Here is a 27,745-nt window from a genome sequence, read left to right on the forward strand (position 1 = left end):
GTAGTGGAGTCTATGTAGCTTACAGCACAGTTCTGCCACTTATTTGGCATATTATAACCTTTGGCAAGTTATTTAATTTCACCATGCCACTGAGGTTCATCCAAAAATGGGTGTAATAATACCTGCCTCTTAGAGTTGTTTTGTAGGGTCAAACAAATACACATAAAAATGTACAAGTAACTATCAGAGATTAAATATTCAATAAATGTTGGTTATCTATCTATCTATCTATCTATAGCTATATCTATTTATAGATATATGTATCTATGACTCTAGGGGTGAGAAAACTTACTCAATTGCATCTAAAATTTTCTCTGATGAAAATACAACAGTATAACGAGTAGTACAATGTTTTAAAATATTCATGTCTGAAATAAGCACTCATTATATTAGAGGTGAACAAAAGATAGGAGTAACAGATAAAAGAATAGTCACTGTGTTCTTATTTTGAAAAATTTCCCATTTTTAGTAAGAATAAAAAAAAAAATCGGTGAGGATGAAATTTGTCCTTAGTGCTTAAGACTTCATTCTAGTTCTCATTATCAAATTCAGGGTTTAAAAAAAAAAAAGTCTGTTTCAATAAAGACACCTAACAAAAATCTCTGGAAATAATTGATCCTTAAAAACCCTAATATAAGCCAGAAAAATGTAGAAAAGTAAAGCAAAATGAACGTTTTTCTGATCATAAAATATTTATTAAGGTATACTTTAAAGGAATATAGTGAATATAAAATTTAGGATCACAATATGAAGCGATTTCAAACCTCTCAAAAGTTAGCGCAGCCCTCAATACTCTGCAGATGTAAAAACACTGGTGAGACTCACTAAAAGCAGTTTGACTAGTACAGAAGTGGCTTTTTATGAACATTTACAACTAGAACATCAGAATACCTCTTTTAATTGCAAAACCACACCACATTACACTTAATGCAGCAACAATGCATTCATATTGTTCTCATTAGTCATTAGTAGTCAACTTGCATAAAACACCAGGAAAAAAAGCACAATGGAGCTCACAAAATGGGCTAAAAAATGAACTTTCTTTGCAAAACACACACTTGTAATGGAGGAAAAGACATTTAAAAAAAGTAGTATGCATAATACAGAAGCTGCATTCATTCCAAGAATCTCAAGTGTCATCTCCTTTTCTGTAAAATCAAATTACAATAACCAGGCACAACTAATATTTGGGAGGCAGTGTGTAGCTAAAATCTCATTTAACTAATTATTCAATGATTTTTAAAATCCCCATAAATCTTTTCTGTCCTGAGGTAGTTGCAAAATAAATCAAACTTGGATATCAACTAGAGCTGAAGCTTTGACTTTTTAACTCATTAAACTAGTTGTTACTGACAGGAACTACCTTTTGATATTTAAAAGACAGCTGAGAAATGGGCCTCTTACTACACACAAGGTGATGGCTATGTAGGAAAGAGGAATAGCTGCTTCAGAACGTGAGAGAAATGGTCCACCACTGCTTCCACCCTCCCCAACCAGTTTAGATTCTTTATTGTCCAAGAAGCTACCAGGAATAACACAGAAGTAGGTAGATCATCGTCCTTTGCTGTATCCAGGGAAGAAAAGGTCAAGTAGAGTCTGAAGAATCTCATTGGGAATCATGATGTAATTCTGGCCAAGATCATGCCGACAAGCAGGGCAAGAGAAAACTTGGGCTTTAAAAGAACGCTGTAAGCAATCCTAAAGTAAAAAAAAAAAAAAGAACCACACACATACACACACAATTCCATCAGAGGGTCAAGTATGAACTCACCATCTTAGGCTTTTAAACAGAAATCTGAAGTTTAATTTTTGTTAACAAGAGAAATATACAAACAGCCATCAAGGCCTGAATCTGCACTATAGTCATGACTTTAGTTCCACCTGACACACATTGTGAGACTTTAGGTAAATGATTTAACTATTCTGTGTTTCAGTTTCTTTATTTAGTAAAATAATGGTGTTAGAGAGTATGTATGGTTCAATTAGTCTAATATTTTATGTTGGATTTTAGTCTTGTTTTTTTCTGAGAGAGCCCTAAAGAAGGAAAAAAAATTTTTGGAATTCTCTTGCTTAAAACTAAATTACGTATTTCATCAAGTTGCTTTACATATAAAGGATCTTCCAAAAATATATTTAGCTGTACTAAAAATAGAGAATTAACACAAGGTCAGGTACAATAACATTTGAAGGAGGTTTGTTTCCATTTTACAAAGGAAACTGAAGTTCTGAAATTAGGTCAGGGTACAAAACCATCAATCAGTAAACAAGATTCCAACTTTGGCTTGACTAAAATTCAAATTTTCCTTTTATACCACACTGATAACACAATACTCAATTCATTTGAACATCCTACAGAAACAGGATGCTTTTTAGATTTTAGTATTATGTATATGAAACTATTTAAAATTTTTAAAAATTAAGTGCATGAAATCATTTTAGTTTGCACTATAATATATAAAACATATATAAGCCATTACATAGAAAGGAGCAATGATACTTAGTTTCTTTTCCATTTCAATCCCTCTTCAATAATTCCAAAAATAGTAGAATACCTCAAATAATATATTAGTATTATATTATTAAAATATATTTGTATATTATTATATTAGAATTATTTTATTTCAAATAATATGTTAATATATTAAAATTATTATTACCTTAAATTACTATAAAGATGTAATTAAATGCTTCTTAACTGGTAATGTTCCTTAACATTCTTAACAGGTAACGTTCCTATTCTCCTTCATGAAAAAATGCTTCTTCATGTGCTAAAGCAGGTATACAGTTTAGTGTTCTTTCAGCCCTATCAAGGTAAAGTGAGAGGGGAATTCTACTTACTTTACAGACATTGTGGAAGCACTCAGTTGTCACAGGCTGGTAAACTAGCTCCTGGCAGCAAACACACATAAAAGACTGTTCCAATTTTTTCAGAAAATTCTACATGGTACCCAAGGGGAAGAAAAAAAGGTTATCAGTTCATAATATACTGAAGGAATTCTAAATTATCAGGAGGAAAAAATGTTTCCACATTTAATATGTTTTCTATTAAGAAAACCAAGTTCTAATTTTTTTCTTTTTGGTACTGAGGATTGAACCCAGGAGTGTTTCACCACTGAGCCACATCCCGAGCCCCTATATTTTATTTAGAGACAAGGTCTCGCTGAGTTGCCTAGGGCCTTGCTAAGTTGCTGAGGCCAGCTTTGAACTCACAATCTTCATGTCTCAGCCTCCAAAGAAGCTGTAATTACGGGCATATGCCACGGTGCCTAGCTCCAAGCAGTAATTTTAATTAAAACAAGCAAACATATGAAAGAAATTGAAGAAACCCCCAAGTCCCACTAAATCTCATATTCCAGGGATAACTATTTTTCACCTAAAAAACAAAAGCAAAAACAAAACAGGAGCTGGGGTTGTAGCTTAGTGGTAGAGCACTTGCCTATCATGCAGAAGGCTCTAGGTTCAATGCTCAGCACTGCAAACAACAACAAAAGAAACAACCAAAAATTTATGGGTAGCTTGTCTCAAAGTTATTACATATTGATCTTTTTATCCATCAGCATTCTAGTATATGAAAGGCATTATCTAGTCAATTTTTTTTGTTGTTATAAAACTTCATTTTTTTGAAGATTAAAAAGAAAACACTAGGTAATAATAATTAGTAGTATCTATGTCACAAAGTGTCAACATGTTTATTTTTCTAAAATTTTCTGTAATATTTTGCCTCAATTCCCAAATCTTATTTTTTTCCTATTGCTAATGTTTACCTGAAGTGGGATAAGATTATAAAAAATAGAGCCATCTAAAGCAAACACGATCAAATGGATACCCTATATCTTCAGAAGCTATTACTGGTTCCATTTTACCCTGCTTATTTTATTTTTAACTAGGAGAAAAAAAGGCATTTTTTGAATAGTTATAAGGATGATCTTCCAGTCAATTACTTTTGGTAGTAAGGGAGTATTTTTATGTCTTTCTTTTTTATAAATAGAAAAAGTAGAATTTATAAGAATTTTAAAAAGTATCACATTTCAAAAGATGCCTTGATATTGATATGTTAACATGGATTATGAAAGTGAATAATAAATTCACTAAAGGAATATGGCACTTAGGGAGAGGTGTTAAAAATACCCAAACTTGGTTATACCAGGCACCCTCCTCTCTTTGACAAGCTACTTTGTTAGTGACTGATATTTTCCTGGTACCTCTACCTCCATAGTGTCTAAAATATGGGTATATAATATAGATATTTTGAGGTTTCATAACATGCTAGATACTCATCTACATAGTGATAATAAAAAGCTTCTTCTCTAATGGAACTTACATTCCTGTTAAAGAGCAGACAAAAAAAAAGTATCTGTTCTAATGAAACTTACATTCCTATAGAAGAAGAGACAAAAAATAAATTAATTTCAGATAGTGGATACTGAGAAAACAAAGCAAGTTAAAGCAAAAAATTCAAGAGAAGCTGTTTTAGAAAAGGGTAGGTGGAGAAGGCTCCTCCGAGGGTATAACATTTGCATGAAGAAGTATATAAATGAATGAGACACATGAATATAGCAAAGGAGAGACTTCTGGTCAGAGACAGTATGTATGTAAAGTCCTATAGACACAAGTCCAGTATATTTAAGTAGTATAGACAGAACTTCAGTCAGCAGTATATACACAAGAGAGTAGCAAGAGGAAATTACTGAGTAGTTGTAGCTGTCAATCATAGAGGGAATTTGGTCAGAAATGTATACACATATATTTATATAAAAGTCATCATTGGCTTACAACTTGTTTTCCTGGCTTATTAAATATGCTTCTGGTTTATCTGAAGAGAATAGATATGAAACGTGTCCAGGGTAACATTACATAGATGTCCAGAGTAATCACTAGCAGCAAGGTCATATTAATCTGACCTAAGTAGGTCAGATCTTGTCATATGCAGGACAATACCCACAGGGAAGAGAATTTCACATGTCCTCAGGTGACTTTTGCTCCCTCTGTATCTGCTACTTTGTCCCCTACATACCCCCATATTGGAGACTCACCTGAATTATCACTAACCAGATGTATCCTCCCCAATAAGAGAATAATTAGACACTGATTAACAACTGATTTCTGTATCCTAAGTGAAAATGCATCTAACAGTTATAGTATGCCTGAGTCTCTGAGCTAGAAAGCAAACTTCTTTTTTACTTCTCAGAGAGTAAAATCACTTTCCTGTGTCTTCCAAACATGACTCATTTTATCAAGGGTAACCCAACATATCACATTTACAAGCAAAGAGAATGATGATTCCAATGTAAATCTAAAGAGTTTTTGATAAGTTTCACTAAACTTCACTTTCTAACAATATAAAAAGATATTAGGAAGATTTTTTTTCTATATTTTTTAAAATTTTAAAATTTGTTCTAATTAGTTATAAGGAAGATTCTTAATATAATAATGTCAACTATCTCCCTAACAAAATGCAACACAAAAACCCTTATAGTTTCCTTCAACTCTAGACAAAAAGTACAGAGATAACTCCACTTCAGACATGAGAATTTCTAGCTAATGCAATGAGAAAAATAAAGGGAATGCTAGAAGGAAGAAATTACTAAAAGATGATAAGATAAAGTTTTAATTAGAGTTTACCCACAATATCTGCACATCACAATACTTTGAAAAGGGGAAAAAAAACCTAACTGTATTGTAAAAAACAAGAGGTCAATATCTAATAGCTGATCACATTTATAAGCAAAATTAATAACACAATAAAAGCAAATAGGAAAGAACTGATTATTTATATTTGAAGTCTCCAACTTTGGGAATTTTTTTTAAGCTTCATTTGTAGAACACAGCTGAATATGCAATCCAAACATTAACCTTGTAATTCTTTTTATTTTAAAATTTTATGAATACCAAACAGAGGGGAAAAAATTTAAAAACGTAAAATATTTAAATAATTCTGGTTCATTTTATCCCTAAGTTGAACACATGTGTTTTGCAAATTGCTTAAGAGATATGCTACTGGATAACTGAACTGTAACAAAAACTTTCCTGGTGAATTTTAGATTCAGCTGACTGTTTCACAACTGAAAATTATTCCCAGGAATAGTAGTACCTCAATGTAAATTATTATTTTCACACATACAGAAATAAAAATCCAAACTGTAAGAGGTTTAAACTTATTGCCTGTGATATTTCTGAAAAGTGGTGACACTGAATGATAAAACTGAATAGAAGTCAATTTTGACTGGCTTGAGAAAAATCATACTTCATAAGGAAATTACTTTTCATTAGTTGTTAATAGTAGAACATTCTTGTTTAAAAAAAAACTGTACATACTGGTCCTTCCACAAGAGATGCAAGCACTTCATCCCATAGCTTTTGGTTTTGACAGTCTTCTCTAATTAAGTGCTGCTGTTGAGGGGTGAGTTGAAAAGCCTCGACAGCTTCTGCTGAATCTGATGCTTTGAACACTTTAGAGGCACTTGGACACTCATCTATATTTATTAAAAAAAAAATGTCAGCAGACATTCACAGTTCTGTTTAAAACTATTAAATAGAACCAGTTAAAAAAGAGTTAATGAGTACCAGCAATATTTAGAAGGAAGATACCCACATAAAGCAGCATCTGACTTTTTAGCATTTAGGATACCATAATTGCTTCTGTTATGGCTCTGACACTATTAAAATGTATGAAAAGATCCATCTCCCCCCAAACAACAAAAACCCTTTTCTTTTAATTTCTTATGATTCTCTCAAGATTTCCAATATTAAAATGTATGTTAATAGGATATATACTCTGCAATCATTGCTTACCATCTGAGGCTGGTCTTTTTGTAGCTTTGTTGGCCTGCTTCTTTGACTGCCCTTTAGTCTTCTTCCCTTCTTTATCTGAAGGGTAACCTGCTGGATACTGATGGTGGTGGAGGGTGAAAAGGACAACAAAGACTTAAGCCTCACAGAGAAGGGAGACTCTAGATCCCAGTGAGAAATTTTAAGGGAGGTGGTCTATACTTCCACAAATTTTAAGAATTCACACAAAGGAGATACACAATTAAAAAAGAAAATTTCAAAGGATAGAAGAGTAGTAAAATCCCCAATCCAGTATAAAACTATGTAGCTTTTACTGCTAAAACATTCCATTTTATAATATAATATATAATATAATATATAATAATATAATCTTACTTTCAGATCTAAGAAACAAAAAATCTTAAGTTATGTCTATGTAGTTTGAGAAGTTTAAGAAAAGAAGAATCTAGATAAGGTAAAGTGAAGAGCAACCATAGAACACAACAGACAGTAATCAGATAGATGTATTATACCAAACTGTGGAGTCAATCTAAAATAGAAAATTAAGGGACAAATTTCTCATCTTCCAAAATTAGGTACGGAGATAGAGAAAGCTTTTATAAAATGTAAATTATTCAATTTTCTACCACATAACAGACTTTAAAAAAAATGCTTTTATTAGTACATTATAGTTACACATAATAGTTAGGTTCATTTTGACATAATCATACATGCATGTAATTTAATTTACTCCATTTCAGTCCCTGGTGGGCCATTTCACTTTCCCTTCCCCTATTCTCCTTTCTCTACTCTACTGGTCTTCCTTTCACTAATTCTTAATTTTATTTTTAAAAATATTTTTAAATTGTATATGGGCATAATATCTTCATTTATTTATTTTCATGTGGTGCTGAGGATCCAACCCAGTGCCTCACACATGCTAGGCAAGCACTCTGCCACTGAGCCGCAACCCCAGCCCTGGTTTTTTATTTTTAATTGGTGCTTTATACATAAAGCCACCTAAGAGAGTTTAAGGGATAAATTCTATCTATTACCCTTATGGGTTTTTTTGCAGATATTAGCTACCATTTAGTGAGCAGTTATTATCTGCCTCACCTTGTTCTAAGTACCCTTATGTTTTATGATGACCTTTTTCATGGGTTAGAGGTGGGGCAGGTGGAACAGACTTTTGTGAGAATGCTCTTGTTTAAAGATCCATGCATTTATGTCCTAATCAATGATGTTACTCATTCACTATAGTAAATGGGCTTACATGCTTCTGCTCACAGTTTCAAATTGAACCTATCTAGAACAATGCTCTGAACACTGGGATCTAAAAAAATCTTTTTTTTTTTTTTTTTGTACCAGGGATTGAACCTAGGGGCACTCATCCACTAAGCCACATCCCCAGCCCTTTTTTATTTAGAGACAAGGTTTCACTAAGTTGCTGAGGCTGGCTTTTGAGCTTGCAATTCTCCTGCCTCAGCCTCTTACGCTGAGGGGATTATAGGCGTGGGCACCACGTTCTGGCTTGAAAAAATCTTTTGAAAATGGATTTGTATATTTAGTTATAAAAATAATTATTTTGGTGATTAGTTAAGCAGCTGGTGGATCTCATTTAAATAATCCTATGTATTTAAAAAGAACAAAAACAGAAACAGACTTGCACTAGAAGACACACACTCACCTGCATGGGTGGTCAGACACTTGCCCATAGTTCAGCCCCTACACATGCAGTGTGGGCAGAGCCAGGGGAAATGACAAAGCTGGCAGTCTCTACAGGAAGCACGACAATGGGGAATGATGGGGATAAACTCAAACCATGCTCTGACATCAGTGTTAGGGACAAAGTCTAGGGTATACAGGCAGTGAAAGGGGAATGCATTCATACCATCCAGTATGCACACAAAACCAACAAAGTCTTTTATGGGTTAGCAGCTGAACATGGGCAAAGGGGAAAAAAAGGCAAAGCACTAAAAATGATGGCAGGGCAGGAAGCAGCTTTGCAGGGGAAGAGAGAAAAGGGGTGAGGAAAAGTGAGAAGGGTAAAAAGCAGAACACTCTTAAAAGCCACCTCCCCACCCTTCCCCTGCCAGAGATATACCCCCTATGCCCTCTAGAATAAATATCTGGACTCAAGACTTCCTAAACCAAAATTTCATGAATCTCTTTTTTTTATACTTCAAATTGTCTCCAAATCCAATTGGAAATATTTCATTTTGCATTGACAAGATCAGTTTTTCCCAAGCACAACCCTTGGTCCTAGGGTAGTTTGACAATTAGGATGATACCTTCTTACTCCTTTTGCATCTGTATAATTGCATGACCTTATTCCTCACCCCTTATATTCCACCGATCAATTGCTATATGAGTTATATCCACTGTTAGGCAGATAGATAGTATAGAGGTATACATTTTTATGAACAAAAGTATCCTAGTCAAATGTAATCTAACCTGTAAACGCAGACACAATCTCCTTGATCGTTCTATTCCTTCTGAGGTCCAAGGAGCAGGTTCAACATCATCTCTTCTTAAAAGATAACGCCAAACCAAGAATCCATGGCTGGACGAAATCTCTGGCCAGTATTTCACCACCTACATCATAATATTTCAGTACAAGATTGAGATTAAGTTTAGGCTTATTTATAATTATATCAGTGGTTTAAGTAAACTTTCCAGAATTAAGTGCAACTTCATAAGATACTTGCTTTGCTGTAAGAATAGTAAATAATCAAGAATATTCACTAAAATATTGTTTTGACCTTGTCTTCTATTAAGATAGTTCTAATGTTTGAAAACATTGCTATAAATTTAATATATTAACAAAATTATGCTCATTCAGTGAATTTTGCATATTAAGTAGATAATAATGGTGGCAATTGATGCCTCTAATTTTAAACAAAGAATACAATTCTATTTTAATATTATAATGTGTTCTGCTTTGAAAATCTATTAATCATTAAAATTAAAAGCATTCTGAAAAGATATGAGAATCAAGATTTATAATGGGCAAATTATTTAAAAGTTTATCATAGAAAATACATACTTATTTAAAAGATCTTAACCCAAAATAACTGCACTTAGAAACTTCAAATAACTTTTTAAATTTTTTTTAAAGTATTAGAGTTAAGAGTTCACTTTGTGCATCTGTTAAATTTCCAGAAAAAGTAGAAATACCAACACTATTCCCACTTTTTCCCTTAGCCCATCCATTTTAATTCCCTGTGGCAACCCTGTCTTGAAAGCCCAGGAAGAATGACTAATAAGATGTCATGCCAGATAGAGCACCTTATAAATGCCATCATATCTGTTGCCTTCTTCAGGAGCATATTTGCTGATCTTCCTCCCTTTAAAACTGCGTATCACTCTGACTGGCTTACCAGCTCTCCAATTCCGAGACTCTGCTCCAATTTTATCATCCAATGGAGCATCACAGTTTAGGGCCAATGCCCTAAAAAATAAAACAAAGTCTTTATACCAAGTAATCTTTCTTCATGTATATAATCGAGTCATTAGCTCCATTAAAAGGTGAATTATGCCTTACCTGATGGTTAAGATTCTATGATTCTTTCCATATTATTCTAGATAATAGGATTTAGCTTTCCCCTACCAGCAGAGAAGACAAATCAGTTTTCTGATGTCACCCCCAAGCCAGGGGATTGGTTCTCATATAGCCTGTAGGGTTCTTCTGAAAGTAACAACATCTGTGCCACGTATAATAGAAAACAACTAAAAATACATGGAATTTTCTTTAAATAACGTTTGTTGAAGGAAGGGAGAATGTTGGAAAACTAAAGCAAGTGATTGTTTTAATCTTTTTTTGATAAGGGAGTATAGCAAATTGCTGGAATAATTAGAAAGAAATCCAGGAAAATTAATTTGCCAACAAGGTAAGGTACTTTCCACTTTCCAGACAAGAGAATCCTGAAAGTTTAAGGGATATTAAGAACAAATAAGAGAATATTCTTCAAAGGTCTTCACAGAAAGATAAATTTAAATAAGACTGAAGAATCAAAACACTTGTGCTATATCATGATACTAAGAATTTCTGACTATTTGAGATCACTACCAGTTACTAATGACATATAGACAGGGAGGAACACTGAGCTGGAGTGAGCATCTGACTTAACCAAACTTTTTAGTGTGTGTACTCAGGTAGTAATAAAAAAAAAAAAAAAATCAATGAGGTAATCAGATGTTAGAAGACTTTTCTTGGGAGAACCCAGTCCTACCAAAAATAGCACAATTTGTTTAAAACCAGTATTCTCCTCTGAGATACCTACTTCCTAACTTAAGTGACAAGAAAACACTGAGAACACATAAGGCTTAGGAAAAAAAAAAGTATTCCCAATCTGATCAAATCGGATATTATACAAAATACTTTTTCAGGGCAAGGTTCTTTTATGTAGTCTCAAAAAAGTAAATGTTAAGACTATGACTAACCTGTTGAAAAGGAACCACTTGATCACAGTTATATATTTAAAGTAAACAAGCTTAAAGTATTTTGTTTTTAAAAACAACTTTTATAGCTGTGGTCAGATAGCTTGAAGTATTTTGTTTTTAAAAACAACTTTTATAGCAGTAGTCAAAATAAAGCTTACCAAATTATCTTTTTTATCAAAAAGGGAGGTAGATACTTTAAAACTTTGGTAGGTAGCCAGGTGTGGTGGCGCACACCTGTAATCCCAGCAGCTTGGGAGGCTGAGACAGGAGGATCACGAGTTCAAAGCCAGCCTCAGCAAAAAGCAAGGTGCTAAGCAACTCAGTGAGATGCTGTCTCTAAATAAAATAAAAAACAACTTTGGGAGGTAGAAGAAAATATAGCCATTAACTCTAGGGCTAGTATTTATATCTTACTTATGAAATACCTATCAAGATATACATACTTTGGCTGGGTGCAGTGGCCCATGCCTGTAATCCCAGCAGCTTGGGAGACTGAGGCAGGAGGATTGCAAGTTCAAAGCCAGATTCAGCAATTTAGTAAGGCCCTAAGCAACTTAGTGAGACTCCGTTTCAAAATAATGAAAATAGTGGGGGATGTGGCTCAGTGGATGAGTGCCCTTAGGTTCAATGACTGATTGAAAAAAAATTAAAAAGTATATTTCATTTTCTTAAAGGGGGAGGGTAATTACCACCTCATTTCAATGAGAGACATACTTTAAAGCTCAAGGAGTCTTCACTCATAATTACTGCCACCATTGACTGGAACTGTGGACTCAGTTCTGGCTTCAGGTAAGCGCAAAAGTCATTCAATAATGTAAGAAGTGTCTAAAGGATGAAACTAGGCAAAACAACAACAAAGCTCTTCCATTACTCTATCTGTAGCTCCCCCAATCATTTGCTTCTAAATTCCCTGATAAAGGATGGCCAGGTTGCCTTGCTACCTTCTTTAGTTCCTTAAAGTGAAAGAGTTGGGAAGAACTAGGGGTAAACTTTTCAGAAGCAAAAAAATGTTAAATTTTCTCTCAGCAGAGAAGCAAAAGATAAAGGAATTGTACCATATACTATTTGGGAAAGAGCAACCTATGGGTCAAACCTAAAGGCCTCTCATCCCAGTTTTCGTGTTCCTAAGACATAGGTCTCTTTGCCCTAAAGGTCTTTTTAGTCAGATGGTGTAAAGTTTAATGTTTAAAGTAGCCAAGTGGATGTTAAAGTCTATGTGGCAAGTCAACCCTAAATTTTCTTCAGTTAATATTTCATTTTCATAACTTCCCTTTTAATAGCAAACATTTTAATGGGTCAATTATTTTCTAAAGAGATTTTCACAGTGTTTAGATTTGTATGTATAAACACTTGAAAGGGATCTACATTACAAGTGTGGGTACTGATGAAAGAAGTTTCATACAAGTAAAATAGTCTCATTATTACCGGGACAATATAATTTTCAGATCTGACAACTTTAAAAAGACGTTTTGAACATCCAAGATATATTTTCATTGACAAAAATAGGTCAAAGTACTTTTAACTTTTTTAAAGATCATTCCTCCTGAAGAACTGTCTTCTTGGTGGAAAAGGTATATAGCTAGGGTTTGGACTCCTGCCTCAGGAATGCTTTTTTTTTTTTTTCACCAGCAAATCTGACCCGTCTTCTCTGCTGGTTCAGTAAAATAATCCTGCTGTCAGAAATAATATACAGGACACAAAAACAGAGATTCTGTGTAACTCAGTATGCAGTAAAGTCTTGAAATCATACTGGTATATTCTCTACTTCACATGGTAATTAGAAATTAAGGGGATGCTTTTAAAACCAAGAGATTTAGATTCAGTGAAAATACTCTTACTAGATAATACACAAAATTTTAACTATATAAAACGATCACAAATACTTAGAGTGACATGTTATACTGTGATCTTTGTTATCTGTTGGTTTGGGTTACTTATCTGTTCTTAACATTGATATTAGCATGCATTTACAAAAAAAAATTGTGAAATTAAATTTTATGTTCCGTGGGAGCCAGAATGTCATTAATATTTCTACAGAATAAAGGTAAGCACAAGGTGGCTCTTTTGTAATGCCTGAAGGAGATTTATTTTGAAAAGATCATTGGTAACCAAACAAAGATTCTCTTTTATAACACTCAAAAGGCAACTTATTAACATAAAAGCTTGAGTGCAGATCTGATTTATCTTATATTTCATTTATGTACATGTGGCTCCTAATCACAACACTATTTCACATTAGTGAGTCTCCTCTAAAAGGAAGTTTGTCAATTTAAAAGAAATCTATGTTGAAGAGAACATCACTTTATTTATTATTATTATTACTATTATTAATATTATTATTTTGTGGTGTTGAGGATTGAACCCAGGGCTTTGTGCATGCAAGGCAAGCAGTCTACCAACTGAGTTATTTCCCCAGCCCATATCACTTTGTTTTTAACTTATGGCACAGTAAACAAGCTGCCTCATTTTTACTTTTACTTAAATTATATATCTTCCTTTTCTTTAAAGATAGACTTTTTTAAAAAAAAAAAGTATAACACATGTATTAAACAAGACTGGGAATTATGCCTTTTGAAAATTAACAGTATTAAAAAAATAAATTAGAAAAAAAATTAGGATGCTTATAAGTATATAATCAGGTGATGGAATTTTAATTTCAATTCTTTAATTCCTAATTTACGATTCTGCCTTGCAGCATAAGTTACAAGTTACGATCCTACAATCAAATTTTCATACAACATCCAAATTCTAAGCATCTTTACAACAGTACCTGTTCATGTTTGTTAATGTTTGATCAGCTGATGGTGCACCAATTCTTTTATTACCAGCAAGATTTTTACCACCACTTCCAGTATATGTGAATTCATCACCTCGGTCCTACAGGAGAAGATTTTTACATTAAGATATTAAATGCAAGTATAATTTCACAAATTCTCATTTTAGAGTCAGAACATTTAATTAGAATATTGTGAATGGACATGTTCACAATATTGAACTCATGGTCTATCAAAATAATGCAAAATTCAGATCAAGTGATATACCTTCAAGATATATCACTTGATCTAAATTAGTTTCACTTTCTAGTTCTAGCTTCCAACATCTCCAAACATGGCTATTCTCAAGCTATATATATGTAGCCAAATAATCCTCAGAATGTTACAAGACAGGGTCTTATGAGTTAGAAATATTAGATTTAATTTAATTCAGTGTTAATAAACATATCAATACTAGTTTATATGCCCACACTCAATACAGGGTATTGAATTCAGGGCCTCACACATGCTAGACAAATGCTCTTCCGCTGAGCTAGACTCCCAGCCCTTTTTATTTTATCTTGAGACAGGGTCTTGCTAAATTACCCCGGCTGGCCTCAAATTTACAATCCTCCTGTCTCCGTTTTCTGAGTAGCTGGGATTAGAGGTATGTGCCATCATATCTGGCTTTTATTTTTGTGGTGCTGGGGATTGAACACAAGGCCTTGCCCATGCTAGACAAATGCTCTATCACTGAGCTACATCCTCAGTCCTTATATTCTTCATAGGACAGTACCACTTTCACAAACAGTCCATAACTGAATTCATAGCTGTCATCTACACCATACCTAAATTTGGTGACAAATATTCAAATCCTAATGTTGACATTAAAAAATTTTTATGAGGCAAGTTTATCTTAAAATTTCATATTAGAATTCTAATAGCATAATTCATTCTCTACATTTCATACTCTTGAGTTCATCTATATATTTAGGTAAAATACTCATTCTACTACTAAAAAATTTGGAAAATAATTTGAAAATTAAAGCAGTATTTAATATCTACTAAATGTAAAAGAAAATGCTAAAAGAAAATGTTATATCAACAAACTACACAATTATTTCTGTAATGCTAAAAATTTAGATCAGTATTACTAAGTCTTTAGGTGATTTGGTAACTCAAAATAAGTTGAGAAAAAATAACCATCAGTAGTTGAGAAAAGTAACTGAAGTAACCATCAATACACAACTTCTTTTTTTTGGGGGGGGGGGTTGCTAGGGATTGAACCCAGGGTTATTCTACCACTGGGCTACATCCCAGCCCCCCGACCCTGCCCCGTTTTTGAAACAGGATCTTGCTAAATTGCCAATGCTGGTCTCAAACTCATGATCCTCCTGCCTCTGCCTCCCAAGGCACTGTCACTGGGATTACAGGCATACTCCACCACACCCAGCAGCATATAACTAATTCTACCAACATTAGCTAAACATCACTTTAATTGTTTTTTTTTTCTGATGTTTTTCTCATTTTCTCTACTAAATTTTTACTTGCTGAGGTCAATTATACCCCTCTTTTCATTTGTTTCCCTTTGGATTAAAAGCCTAACTAAAATCCTGTCCTTTAAAAGTGTTTTTACTGGCCCCCAAACCTTGAATTCACTTTTTGTTGGTCTAATATTGAGGTCTCTATTTAAAGAAAATAAGACATTGAGGAATTTCATCTTTAATGTATGTTACAATTAAAGGAATTCTAGTAAATATATCTAGAACATTTCTTTTTTTCAATTGCCTCAATTTTTTAAAAAATTTAATTTTATTTATATTTTCAGTACTGGGGATTTAATTCAGGGGTGCTCTACCAACAAGATGTACCCCTAGTCCTTTCATTTTTAGAGACAATTTTGGCTGCTGAATCTGGTCTCGAAGTTGCAATCCTCCTGCTTCAGCCTTCCAAATAGTGGGATTACAAAAACATTTCTGATTGTTCCTCAGGCAACAAATAACAAAATAATCAAGGATCAAAAATAATAGTTAAAATTCTACAATATTAACTCATCTGTAATTCAATGATTATAACAACAAAAACTTCTATATTATCAGAGGAAGGAGAAGACTTGCCAGAGTTCAGTCAACATTATTTCAGATTATTTTTCCTAAGGAAAAATTATCAGCCTAAATTTGTTGCATCTCCAAGTCCATCATCCTCTAACTTGTGCCCCTAGTAGGAGCCTAAATGAGGATACTGCCTAGGAAGAGCTTTTATTTATAAATAATAAAATACCTGTCTCTTGAAAAGGGTCACGATGCTGCCCCCAGAGAAATGCAATTTCCCAGTCTCTATTCTTATAAGTTTTTGAAGTTGCTGCCCAAGACCAGCTGCATGTTCCCATTCCTATCATCAATCTTATCACATGGAAGACCTTTATCTTAATCTTCTCAACATCCCCCATAAATATTATCAGATAAACTATCCTAAAGCACAATTAAGACCACAACACTTTTCCCAGATACTTTAAGGATTCTTTAATTCAAGTCTATATAGAACAAAACCTCATTTTTTTGCCAGTTTTTCTTTCAATAATAACCTTTACATGCCTGCAAAACTGGGTACTACCACTACAATTGATAATGCCTACTTACCACTTACTGTGTATGTGGGGTTAATAAACATTTTACATATAATTAACCCAGGGTTAATTGAACCCAGGGTTATCTACCACTGGGCTACATCCCAGCCCCCCGACCCTGACCCGTTGTTGAAACAGGATCTTGCTAAATTGCCAGTGCTGGTCTCAACCTCATGATCTTCCTGCCTCTGCCTCCCAAGGCACTGTCACTGGGATTACAGGCATACTCCACCACACCCAGCAGCATACAACTAATTCTACCAACACATTAAGCCTTCACATAATTCTACCTTCACATTAAGTCTATGAGCTAAGTGTGTAAACCTTATTTTACAGATCAGGGAAAGGTTCCATAACATGCTAAACCCATAGCAAGGAAGAAATGGCTCCAGGATGCAAACCCTACAGTGTGGTTTCAAAGTCTTCTTCTAAGTAATCTGCTTCTCAAAATAACTGAGAAGAGGCCAGTCACTTTTTAGGGTCCTTACTTTTCAAGAAAGATCACCCAAATACAGGACACAAAAACTAGCATTTGGCTAATTCTCAAGTTTCTAGACTAAATATTAACTAGTTTGTCAACAGGTACTTAAGAGTTTCATGTCCATTCACCCAAACAGAACAAAGATCACTGGCTACATGAATGTTACATCAAATTCAAGGTTACATCAAATTTCTCTCAAATAAAAAAAGCTTATTTTAAAAGAAAGAAAAGCTTATTTAAGTTTCCCTCACCTATTCCTTGCCTATAATAGAGCAAAATGTTGAAAACACTTATACTTTAACATCTGCAGATACATCTTAGCTGGCAACTAAGTCTGTATATCATCTTAGTCCTAAAATAAATTATATTATAAATTATATAATTATAATTATATAATATAAATTATAAATTATATAAAATAAATTATTATTATAAATTATATTCTTTATATTATTTAACACAGTTAGAATTAACTATTTAACACAATACTTAACCTTTCATTTTTCCACAAATGTGTTAGTGTTCAACTAGCAATTATATTAGAAAAATGGAAAAAAAAGAAATAGTAACACCTATTCTTCCACTTAAACTTGGTACTCATATTTAGCTTTATATGTTGAATTTACTTCATATATTTAAGATCTGTTTCTGCTACAGAGAATATAATTACCATCTGAGTCCTCGTTATGTTTCCAGGACTACATAATTTAACATAACCCTCTTCCTGATATAAAATAATGCTACAATTTTTTTATTTTACATATGGGGAAGTTATTGGAGCTAAGTAATTTGCCCAAAGTTTCATACACAACAAATGTCAGATCAAATACAACTTCCCAGATGCTAAAAATAAATGCGAAAGAGATTCCACTTCTAGTTGGTTCTGTTACACAGTTCAAAAAGTTCTAGTCAGTAATAAACTATATAACATTGGCACTATTTCTGATAAAGATATAGCTTCAGAACATGTATATTAAAGAAGTTTGCAAATGACTAACCTGAATATCTCCATTTTCTGCTTCTTCGTCTATGTTAATATAAATACACTGCCAAATTGGCCTATTAGAAAATTGGCAAACTTTTCTATTTTTGTCTAAAAGCATACCACAAATGTGTTCTCTATGCTACTTTAATTCATCATAATATCCCATGAAAGAAAGCAAATAAAACAGAGTGGGAGAAAAAATACATGGTGAACAGCAAAAAACCAAACAACCTAATTTAAAAATGGGTTAAAAAATTGTGGTATATATGTGTATTAAGAATTGTAATAAAAAAGTACATGTATAAAGGCATAAATTGGCATGAACATACTTTATATAGAGATATGAAAAAGTGTGCCCTATATGTGTAATAAGAATTGTAATGCTTTCCACTGCTGTCATGTAGTTTAAAAAAAATAAAAATTAAAAAAATAAAGATGAAATCCTTCAACCACACACACAAAAAAATTTAGTGTCTTTGGCATACAGATATTTTCCTTAAAACCTTTCATAGAATATATAAATACATTATGGCAGTCATTTTATAATAAAATAACTTTTTAAAAGAAAAATAATTTAGCTTCTGAAAAAAAAAAGGTTAAAAAAAAAAAAAGCCTGAAGGACTATGCTACCAAAGAGGCTATAGAGATGACAAATAAGCCAATGAATGATGTCCAATATCATTAGCCATTAGGGAAATGCAAATTAAAATAAGAAGAACTTCTGGGCAAAGTGACATGCAGCTGTAAACCCAGCTGCTTTGGAGGCTAAGGCAGGAGGAGAGCTCAAGCTCAAGACCTGCCTGGGCAATAGTGAGATCCTGTTTCAACATTTAAAAAAAGCAGGGTGGGAAGGGGAGGCAGTGCAGGCAGTGGCTAGAATATAGCTTAGTAATAAAATGCTTCTGGGTTCAATCTCCCTAAAATCCTAAAAATGAGATAAATTACACACTTATCATTATGGCTACAATAAAAAGTAGCAACAGCAGCAAACGCTGGTGCAATGCAGAGAAATTTAATCACTCATATCTTGCTGATGGTAATGTAAAATGGTATATACAGTTAACTCTGGAAAAGTGTGGCAATCTTTCTTTTCCCCATAGCTTTACTGAGATAAAATTGAAATAAAGTTTGGCAATCTTTTGAAAAAAGCTAAACATGCCACTATCATATGACGTAGGAATTGTACTTCTTGATGTTTATTCCAGAGAAATAAGGATTTATGCTTACAAAAAGACTGTACACAAAAGTCTACTACAATTTTATTCATAATAGCTAAAAACTGGAAGTAATCCAGATAGTCCTTCAACAGGTGAATAGTCAACTGTGGTACATCCTTACCATGGACTAATACTCAGCAATAAAAAGGAATGAATCACTGACACCTGTCACAATTTCTGGAGAATCATGCTAAGTGAAGAAAGTCAGTCAGTACCAAAGGTTATAAAATACATGATTCCATTTATTAAACCCCCCCCCCCCCGCCATGCTGGTGACTAAACCCAGGCCCTTGTGTATGCCAGGCAAATGCTCTATCACTGAGCTACATCCATAACCCCATTTATAAAAATTTCTGAAGTGACAAAATTATATAAATGAAGAGCACATTAATGATTATCAGGGGTTAGGGAGGGCTTGAAAACCTAGTACAATGGGTATAACTATCAAAGGGCAACAAGACAATGGAAATTGTGACAAAAATGTTCAGTAGCATTACTGTGTCAACGTCAATATCCTGGTTGTGATATTGTGCTACACGGTTTTATAAAATGTCACTAATGGAGGAAACTGGGTGGAGGGAACAGGATGTATGCATTATTTCTAATGCTACAATTAATCACTGTGATCTACAATTATCTCAAAGTAGTAAGTTTAATTTTTAAAAACAGTTCCATTGAGGGCTGTGGCTGTGGCTCAGTGGTAGAGCGCTTGCCTAGCACGTGTGAGGCACTGGGTTCGATTCTCAGCACCGCATATATATAAATAAATAAAATAAAGGTCCATCAACAATTTAAAAAATTTAAAAATATTTAAAAAAACAGCTCCATTGAGAATGCAGTATCTCCTCAGGATATTCAGTTACAAATATAAATATGTGTATGTCAAATCAGTAATGTAAAGACTAGACACTGCCAACTGATTTCCCTTATAACTGTATAAAACTGATTGCTTCAATATAAAAACAATGCTAAAAAGAGATAGTATTTGTTGTAGCCTAGACAAAGCTTTTGTAATCTGCTGAATGATCAGGACAGATTCTAAAGAACAAAGTCATATGATGACTTACTACTTCATCCGCAAATCCACCAGCCAGGACAAGAGAATAAGCCCCATCATTACTGCGACCATGAATTCCACCAACATGGGGCCTATGAACACCTGCTTCGCTCACCTATAAAATAAGTAAAATGAGACCACATTACCTCTGAACAGTTGAGTTACATTTAGAAAATTATTTCTCATTTATTATTGTACCTTAAAAATCTAAGCAGAGTTGGGTTTTTTGCTTTTTCATTTAGTTCTCCTCCTAAAACCCCTAAAAGCACTGAGCTAATAAGCCTAAAATAAGTAGGTCTAGAATTCTGAGTTTCATATTATTAAATAATTATCTTCTTTTATAATTGGGACTTTAGCTTAACAGCTAAAAAGGAACTATTAGTTATTGAAACCTCTTTTCCCTTCTTTCTCTGTGATTATGACTGTTCCCTATCAGTTTGCCAAATCATTTTAAACTTTATACTTCTTCCACATTCCCCCAAACCATTTGGTCACAAGGATCCTGATTTTCCCTTCTAAATCCCTTGAATCCATCTTTTTTTCTACTTCAGGTGTGCAACATTAGTTTGAAACATGAATGTTTATAATAGACCATCTTTCATTGCCTCCAGTTTTAGTTACTCAAACCCACTATATCTATCATAAACAGAATGATTCTTTTAAGAACTGAGTCTCATTTTCAACTTCTTCAAAATATATTCAATAGTCTCACAGTATTCAGCCCAAGTTAAGCATGTCAATACACCTCTCTTAATCTGGCTTCTATTTTCTCAGCTGTATCTCCTGTATCTCCTTCATGGAAAACTATATGCTTATACCAAAATTTTTTGATGTTACTCAACTTATTCCAGTTTAGTGATACTATTCTATTTCAGTTACCTACAGCTTTTTCTCATATATATTGAATTCTGCCTCTCTGAAAAAAGTGTTACTTCTTTGTGTATTTCAAACTCCTTCAGAAAGGTATTATAATTCATCTCTTTGTCATAAGATTGCTCTTAGCAGAGTTAAAGGAAGCTGAAATTTAAGCTTGCATAGGAAGCATGAGAAAAGATGACACTTTAGAAGCTAATAAGAGCAACAGAACCTGGAAAGGCTTAGGTCTTAAAAACATCCACCACTTTAGCAGGAAACCGGGCCATTTGCTTTCCCCACCTCACTAACCTTGGTAAAAACAAATCTGTTCTCTTTTTCTCTAAATAGCAAATCCATCTAATTAGTTGTTGAGGCCAACAACTTCATAATCACCTTAGACCATGTTAAAGGGGCTTTTAAAGTTTGGGAATGAATTAGTGACAGATATATACACACACAAACATAATGAAGTAAATAAAAATATTTACAGCATTTTATATTACATTTATTTATAGAACTTTACTTAGAGCCATAAAAATGTAAATCCTGATTACCAATTCAGCCAAAATTATGATATAGTTATTCCACAACAAACATAAGTACTAAACTAAATGTTCATCTTTCAATAAAGTATGAAAGAAAGAAAACCATATAAATATGTTATTTAGAAATAATGAGGTAAATCTGGGGGAAATAATTAAAATTTTCTCTTTAAGAAACAGAAAATGGGGATGAAAAGTAGGGGAGGTTTTAAAAAATACAAATCAATTTAATTTTTTAATCTGTTCCATGTATAATGTTATTTTAATTTTAAAACTGTATTAAAAGTCTAAGTATCAGGGCCACTGAACATAAAAATTAAAACCTATCTTAATTAAAGTCATGAATCATAGATATTGCTAATTGGAAATTGCTTTAGAGATTTTTTTTCCACATTAAATTTCCCATGATAGAATTAGTATTCTGAAAAGGAAATCAGGAATAAATATAACACTGTCTTCCTCAAGGGGAAAAGAGAAATAATTTTATTCCTGGATTAGCTAGCATTTCCTTCTGCCCAATATCTCAGCATTCATTCAGGAGGATAAGCCTCAAGATATTACCCAAAGCAAGCTTAGAGTTCAATGACACTAAATGAGAATTTAACATGCGGCTTAAAGAAAAACTTACATTTTATTTTTTAAATAACTATTTTATTTATTAATTTTTTTAAGTTGTCAACGGAACTTTACTTAATGAATTTATTTATATATGGTGCTGAGAATTGAACCCAATGCCTCACCTATGCTAGGCGAGTGCTTTACCACTGAGCCACAACCCCCACCTCCTATTTATTTAAGTGGTGCTGAGGATTAAACCCAGTGCCTCACATGTGCCAGGTAAGCGCTCTATCACTGAGCCACAACTCCAACCCATATATTTTAAATATTAAACTTTTTGTAAGAAAAATTCTTTAGAAAGCTTACCAATAATGTTAACATTGTAACTATAATAGAAGAGTAAAACAATGTGATAAGAAAGCATAGCTCATCACTAAGTCTGTGATATATGTTCCTGTGTGTCATCTGCTAAGGAAGAGCACACCTATCCCAAAGAAAATCTTTCATTCTAACAAATGAACACCACGTGCTAACAGCAAGGTCCATTTACAATCAATATATTGTTAAAACTTACTTCTGTTTTAACTATACCCAATTTTACCATTTCAACTAACCAATTAAAAAACATACCTGAACTCTAAATCTCCAAGTTGATCCAACAGGAATACCAGGAATAGGTCCATAATGATTAGAGGGGACAATAGTACATTCTTTTGTACGACCAACACAAGCCATTCCCTGTAAAGTCACAAAATTAGCTGTTTGAGAAATCAATTATGTTGAATCTTAATGAAAGACAAGATGTGAATAAAACAGAAAATCAACTATTTATGTAATTTAAATATTGCTGATATTAACAATTATATTATTTAACCTTTTATACCATTACTACTACTGGTACTGAAACATTCATTACATACTATAATTTGCTATTAGGAAAAAAAGGAATTCTTCTTTACCCTGCCCCAGTCTCTCCGGCTTTCAGTACTAGCAGATGGCATCTTTGCTTTCTTTTTACTCATCTTGAGTCTTTCACCAGCCTTTACAACCTCACTGGAATCAGTTTTACAGCAAGGACAATACCTTTAAAAGAAAAAAAAAGAACAAAGGAATTTTGATAATATCATATTAAGGCCAGTAACAGAATAATGGCCTTTCTAGGTTAGGATAAGTTTTAACATGTATTGGTTGGGGTATATTGCAGAGCTTCAGCTGCCATTAACTTCTCAAAATATTTACATGATTAGGCTGCTGTAAAAAAAATATTCCCGTCATTCTTTTAGAGAACTTAAATATTTTAATGTTAAAAATCCTCAATTTCAGTTCAAAAGTCAAAGAAAATGATGAGATTCCAATGAAACCATGATCTCTAAACTCATCATTAATCCCAAGAAAAGAAATTACTCATTCAAAATTCTTTTAATTAAAACAAAAATAAAAAGAATTGATGGTTCTGGACCAAACATTGAACTATACAACAGATATATCTCCCCTCAGGGAAGAGATGGTAGTATGGAATGGGATGGGGGTGGGGGTAGGGTGAATGTGGCGCAAAAAAAAAAAAAAAAAAAAGAGAGAGAGAAAAAGAGAGAGAGAGAGAGAGATAGATAGATTCTGGAGAAAAAGATTTACTAATATCTATATGTAAAGTAGGGAAGAGGAAAAATAATCCTCATTAAACATGAGGTTTAGCTTTTGGTACAAATAAGTGGATAAGATGATGGAACTACTTACCAAAGACTGGGGGAGGGTTAGGATTTTAGGGGAAGTGTTTATAAAAATCAAATCTCCATTTAGACTAATTTTGTGATGGTGGTCAAGTAGACAAATGGGTCCAGAAATATAAACTCAGGGGAGATTGGATTTCAAGACAAAAATTCAGAACTATTAGCTTGGTGTTTAAAGTCTTATGACTAAATGAGGTCATCTAGGAAGCAAGCATAGAGAGAAAATAAGTGGGCAGTGCTTTAGGTGAACTCCTGAAAGCTGGCAGGTAAGGGGAAAAGAAGAGACTAAAAAGGAAAGGTCAGTGAAGTAGATGAAAAATCAGGATCATATAACATCATAGAATCTATAAAAACAGAGTAACCAGTTGAGCAGTAAAGAGGACTGAGATGTGATCTCTGGGTTTGTAAACAGAAAATATATATAAATTCTACATAAGCATTCATAGGCGAAGTGGGAAGGAAAGCCAGAATGGAGTGCTGTGAGGTGTGAAATGGGAAGAAAGAAAATGAAAACAATTAGTAAGGATAGCTTTTCTATAAAGGGAGTAGGGAAGAGGGTAGACAGATGGAAATCCAGAAAAAAATGGAATCAAGAGAGGTTTTTGTGAGTTTTGAAGGCTCAAGAGATGCTAATGATGATGATCTAGTAATAGAAATTCAGGAGAGGAATTAATTGCAGGAATGAAGTTCCTGGAAAGCAAAAAGATATGTAGCTCTGAGGCCAGGTAGAAGGGTTTCCATTTTAGAGAATCAGGAACAAACTATATACTGAACAAGAGGAAAGAAAAATATGAGACTTTGGAAATAAGAGTTAGAAGCAAAGGTAAAATTTAGAGTATGATCATGCAAGCTAGGAGGTGACAGGAAGTTATATTCCTTTTCACTTTCTCTCACCCCTCCAACCTCTGTCATAACACATAACACATAGCACAGCAACCGTATTTTTTAACAGGCTAAGGAAAGAGCAAGGAATGGAGAACAATCTGTTCTTCATATTGATACCAGTTATATGCTTGTGACATCAGTATTTCTACCTGTCATATCCTTTACTTAAAAACCCTCAATGACAGTAATATGGCAGCATATAGTTTAAAAAAAAAAGAAACAAAATTCCTCATATGGTATTAAAAAGTTCATTATTACTTTGGGCACATTTTCCCCAGTCTTTCTTCTAATCACTTTTTAAAATTGTATTTTAAAATTTCTTTTTAGTGGTGCTATATTTTTAATGCACAAAACATAATTATCAATCTCACTTCCTAGTACCTTCCTTTTCACTCCCCATCTCCTTGTTTTATTCTACTGATCCCCCTTCTATTATTCTAATTACACATATGGCAAGACTCATTGTGGTATATTTATATATGGACGTAGCATAATTTGGTAGTTTTTGTTCCCCAGTACTTCTCCTTGTCTTCTTCTTCTTCTCTTTCCCTCAATCCCCTTTTTCTCCTCTATTGGTCTCCCTTCTATTTTCATACTTTTAAAAAATTCTTCTTTTATCCCTCTTTCTAGTTTGCATATGAGAGAAAGCATTTGACTCCCGAGTCTGGTTTATTTCACTCAGCATGATATTTTCCAGTTCTATCCATTTACAAGTATATGAAATAATTTTATTTTTCTTTATGGCCAAGTGAAACTTCATTGTGTATATATACCACAATTTATTTATCCATTCATCTGTTGATGAGCACCTAGGTCAGTTTCATAATTCAGTTTCACAATTCATTGACTATTGTGAATTGTGCTGCTATATACATTGTTATATATGTTATCATTTATAACTGCAGTATGCTGATTTTAGTTGGTTTTTGTTTTTATTTTATTTTGGATAAATACCAAGCAGTGGTATACCTAGGAAATATGGTGGTTCCCTTCCTAGTTTTTTGTGTAATCTCCATATTGCTTTCTAAAGAGGTACTAACTTTCAGTCTCACCAACAATGTATAAGTGTACTTTCCCCCCACATCCTCAACAACAATTATTATTTGTATTCTTGCCATTCTAAATGGAGATGAAGTCTCAGTGTAGTTTTGATTCACATTTCCCTGACTGCTAAGGATGTTGAACAATTTTTGATATTTGTTGGCCATTTGTATTTCTTCTTTTAAGAAATGTCTGTTTTGATCATTAGTCCATTTATTGATTGGTTGTTTGTTTTTATTTGTTAAACCATTTAGATTCTGGCAAGCACACATGAAGCCCTGTTCTACTTACCAACTTCATAGGATTAGATAAAATCATCCATATACAGCATTTTTTAGTGTAAAGCATATGAAATATATAATAATTATTAAGTACTATTATAGAACATGAGAGAGATCAAAACATGGAGCTAAAGACCAGTTCAGAAGCTGCTATGGTAATTGAATAAATACTATCAATGCCAAGTAAGCATTTGTCTCTTTAACATTTTAAGCACTTTACTATATACCATTTATCTTTATAAATATACTTTTGGTAGTTCAAATAGATATTTCACATTTGATTCTCTATAAAGCAAAAAACAAATCCTGATGATCATACCAGTATTCTTCTTCTGGGACTTTATCCAAAGGTGGAGTCAGGCAGTAAATATGATAGGCCATATTACATTCGTCACATAGAAGCTGCATGTTGGGTTCATGCTTCTCACCACATTTATGACAAGAGCATGTACGGCATTTCTTATCTGGGTCTCCACCACATAGGTCACATTCAGGGTCATTTTTCCCTTAAGAAAAAAAATTAAAGTAAGTCTTACCTTAAAGTAACTTGTTCATCTATTAATCTCAAAGAAAAACTCATGGAAACAGCATACAACTTTTTTTTTTTGGGGGGGGGGGGTACTGGGGATTGAACCTAGAGGTGCTTAATCACTGAGGCATGTCCCCAGCCCTTATTTATTTATTTTGAGATAGGGTCTTGCTAAGTTGCTTGGGGTCTTGTTAAATTGCTGAGGCTGGCCTTGAACTTGCAATATTTCTGCTTCAGCTTTCCAAGCCGCTGGGATTACAAGTGTGTGCCACTACACCCAGCTAGCATATATTTTTTTTAATCAAAGGAACCAAAAGGGATAATCAAATGTGAGAGTTTAGAAATAAAAGCCTGAGTCTCACCTTTGATTTACTGCATTAAAATTTCAAGGATGAGGCTCAAACATAATTCAGTAAAAATCCAATCACCTCCAAACATGATGATAATATTTACTTTTTATTTTTGCATATTCTTTTTCAGGGCTGGGGATTAAATCCAGGACATTGCAAATGTGAGGCAAGTGCTTTACTACTGAACTACATCCTCGCATCATATACTTTTGCCTTAAAATTTTTCTTATAGCAGGGCATAAAGGCACATACATGTAATCTCAGTGATCTGAGAGGCTGAGTCAGGAGGATTGCAAGTTCAAGACCAGCCTTAGCAACTTAGTGAGACCCTATTTTGAAATGAAAAAAAAAAAAAAAAAAGTGCTGGAGATGTAGTTCAGTGGTATAGTGCTTGTTTAGCATATGTGAGGCCTTGGATTCAATATTCAGTGCTACAAAAATTAAAAATAAAACCACCCCTCAAATTATATATACACTGACCCAGTTTCCCACAGATGCACCAGACCCTTTGATGAACTCACAGGGCACAAGAGGGAAATATAATTCGTTAAACAAAGTAATTTAATAAATGGAACTGTTCAGTATTTCTTTTGGCCTATAAATGCCAAGAAAAAATTACTGAGACATTGATTGCTCAGTGAACTAAG

The 27,745-nt window shown here is 33.5% G+C and overlaps 1 protein-coding gene across 2 annotated transcripts in view; it reads right to left on the reverse strand.

Annotated features, from left to right (window-relative positions):
* Positions 1-673: 673 nt before the first annotated feature.
* Positions 674-27,745, reverse strand: part of Uhrf2 (ubiquitin like with PHD and ring finger domains 2) — a 78,693-nt gene continuing 51,621 nt past the window's right edge. For both annotated transcript variants that reach the window (XM_015492856.2, XM_015492855.2), the window contains 11 exons: positions 26,539-26,725; positions 23,245-23,368; positions 22,916-23,023; positions 20,341-20,445; positions 13,982-14,088; positions 10,057-10,219; positions 9,223-9,363; positions 6,793-6,889; positions 6,316-6,473; positions 2,839-2,937; positions 674-1,698 (listed from right to left, as the gene is read on the reverse strand). In XM_015492856.2, coding sequence (XP_015348342.1) covers positions 1,552-1,698; positions 2,839-2,937; positions 6,316-6,473; positions 6,793-6,889; positions 9,223-9,363; positions 10,057-10,219; positions 13,982-14,088; positions 20,341-20,445; positions 22,916-23,023; positions 23,245-23,368; positions 26,539-26,725 — 1,436 coding nt within the window. In that variant the 3' untranslated portion in view covers positions 674-1,551. The remainder of the gene's footprint in view (positions 1,699-2,838; positions 2,938-6,315; positions 6,474-6,792; positions 6,890-9,222; positions 9,364-10,056; positions 10,220-13,981; positions 14,089-20,340; positions 20,446-22,915; positions 23,024-23,244; positions 23,369-26,538; positions 26,726-27,745) is intronic.

The sequence above is a fragment of the Marmota marmota genome, unplaced genomic scaffold, assembly GCF_001458135.2.
Source record: "Marmota marmota marmota unplaced genomic scaffold, marMar, whole genome shotgun sequence".
In the NCBI taxonomy this organism is placed as follows: domain Eukaryota; kingdom Metazoa; phylum Chordata; class Mammalia; order Rodentia; family Sciuridae; genus Marmota; species Marmota marmota.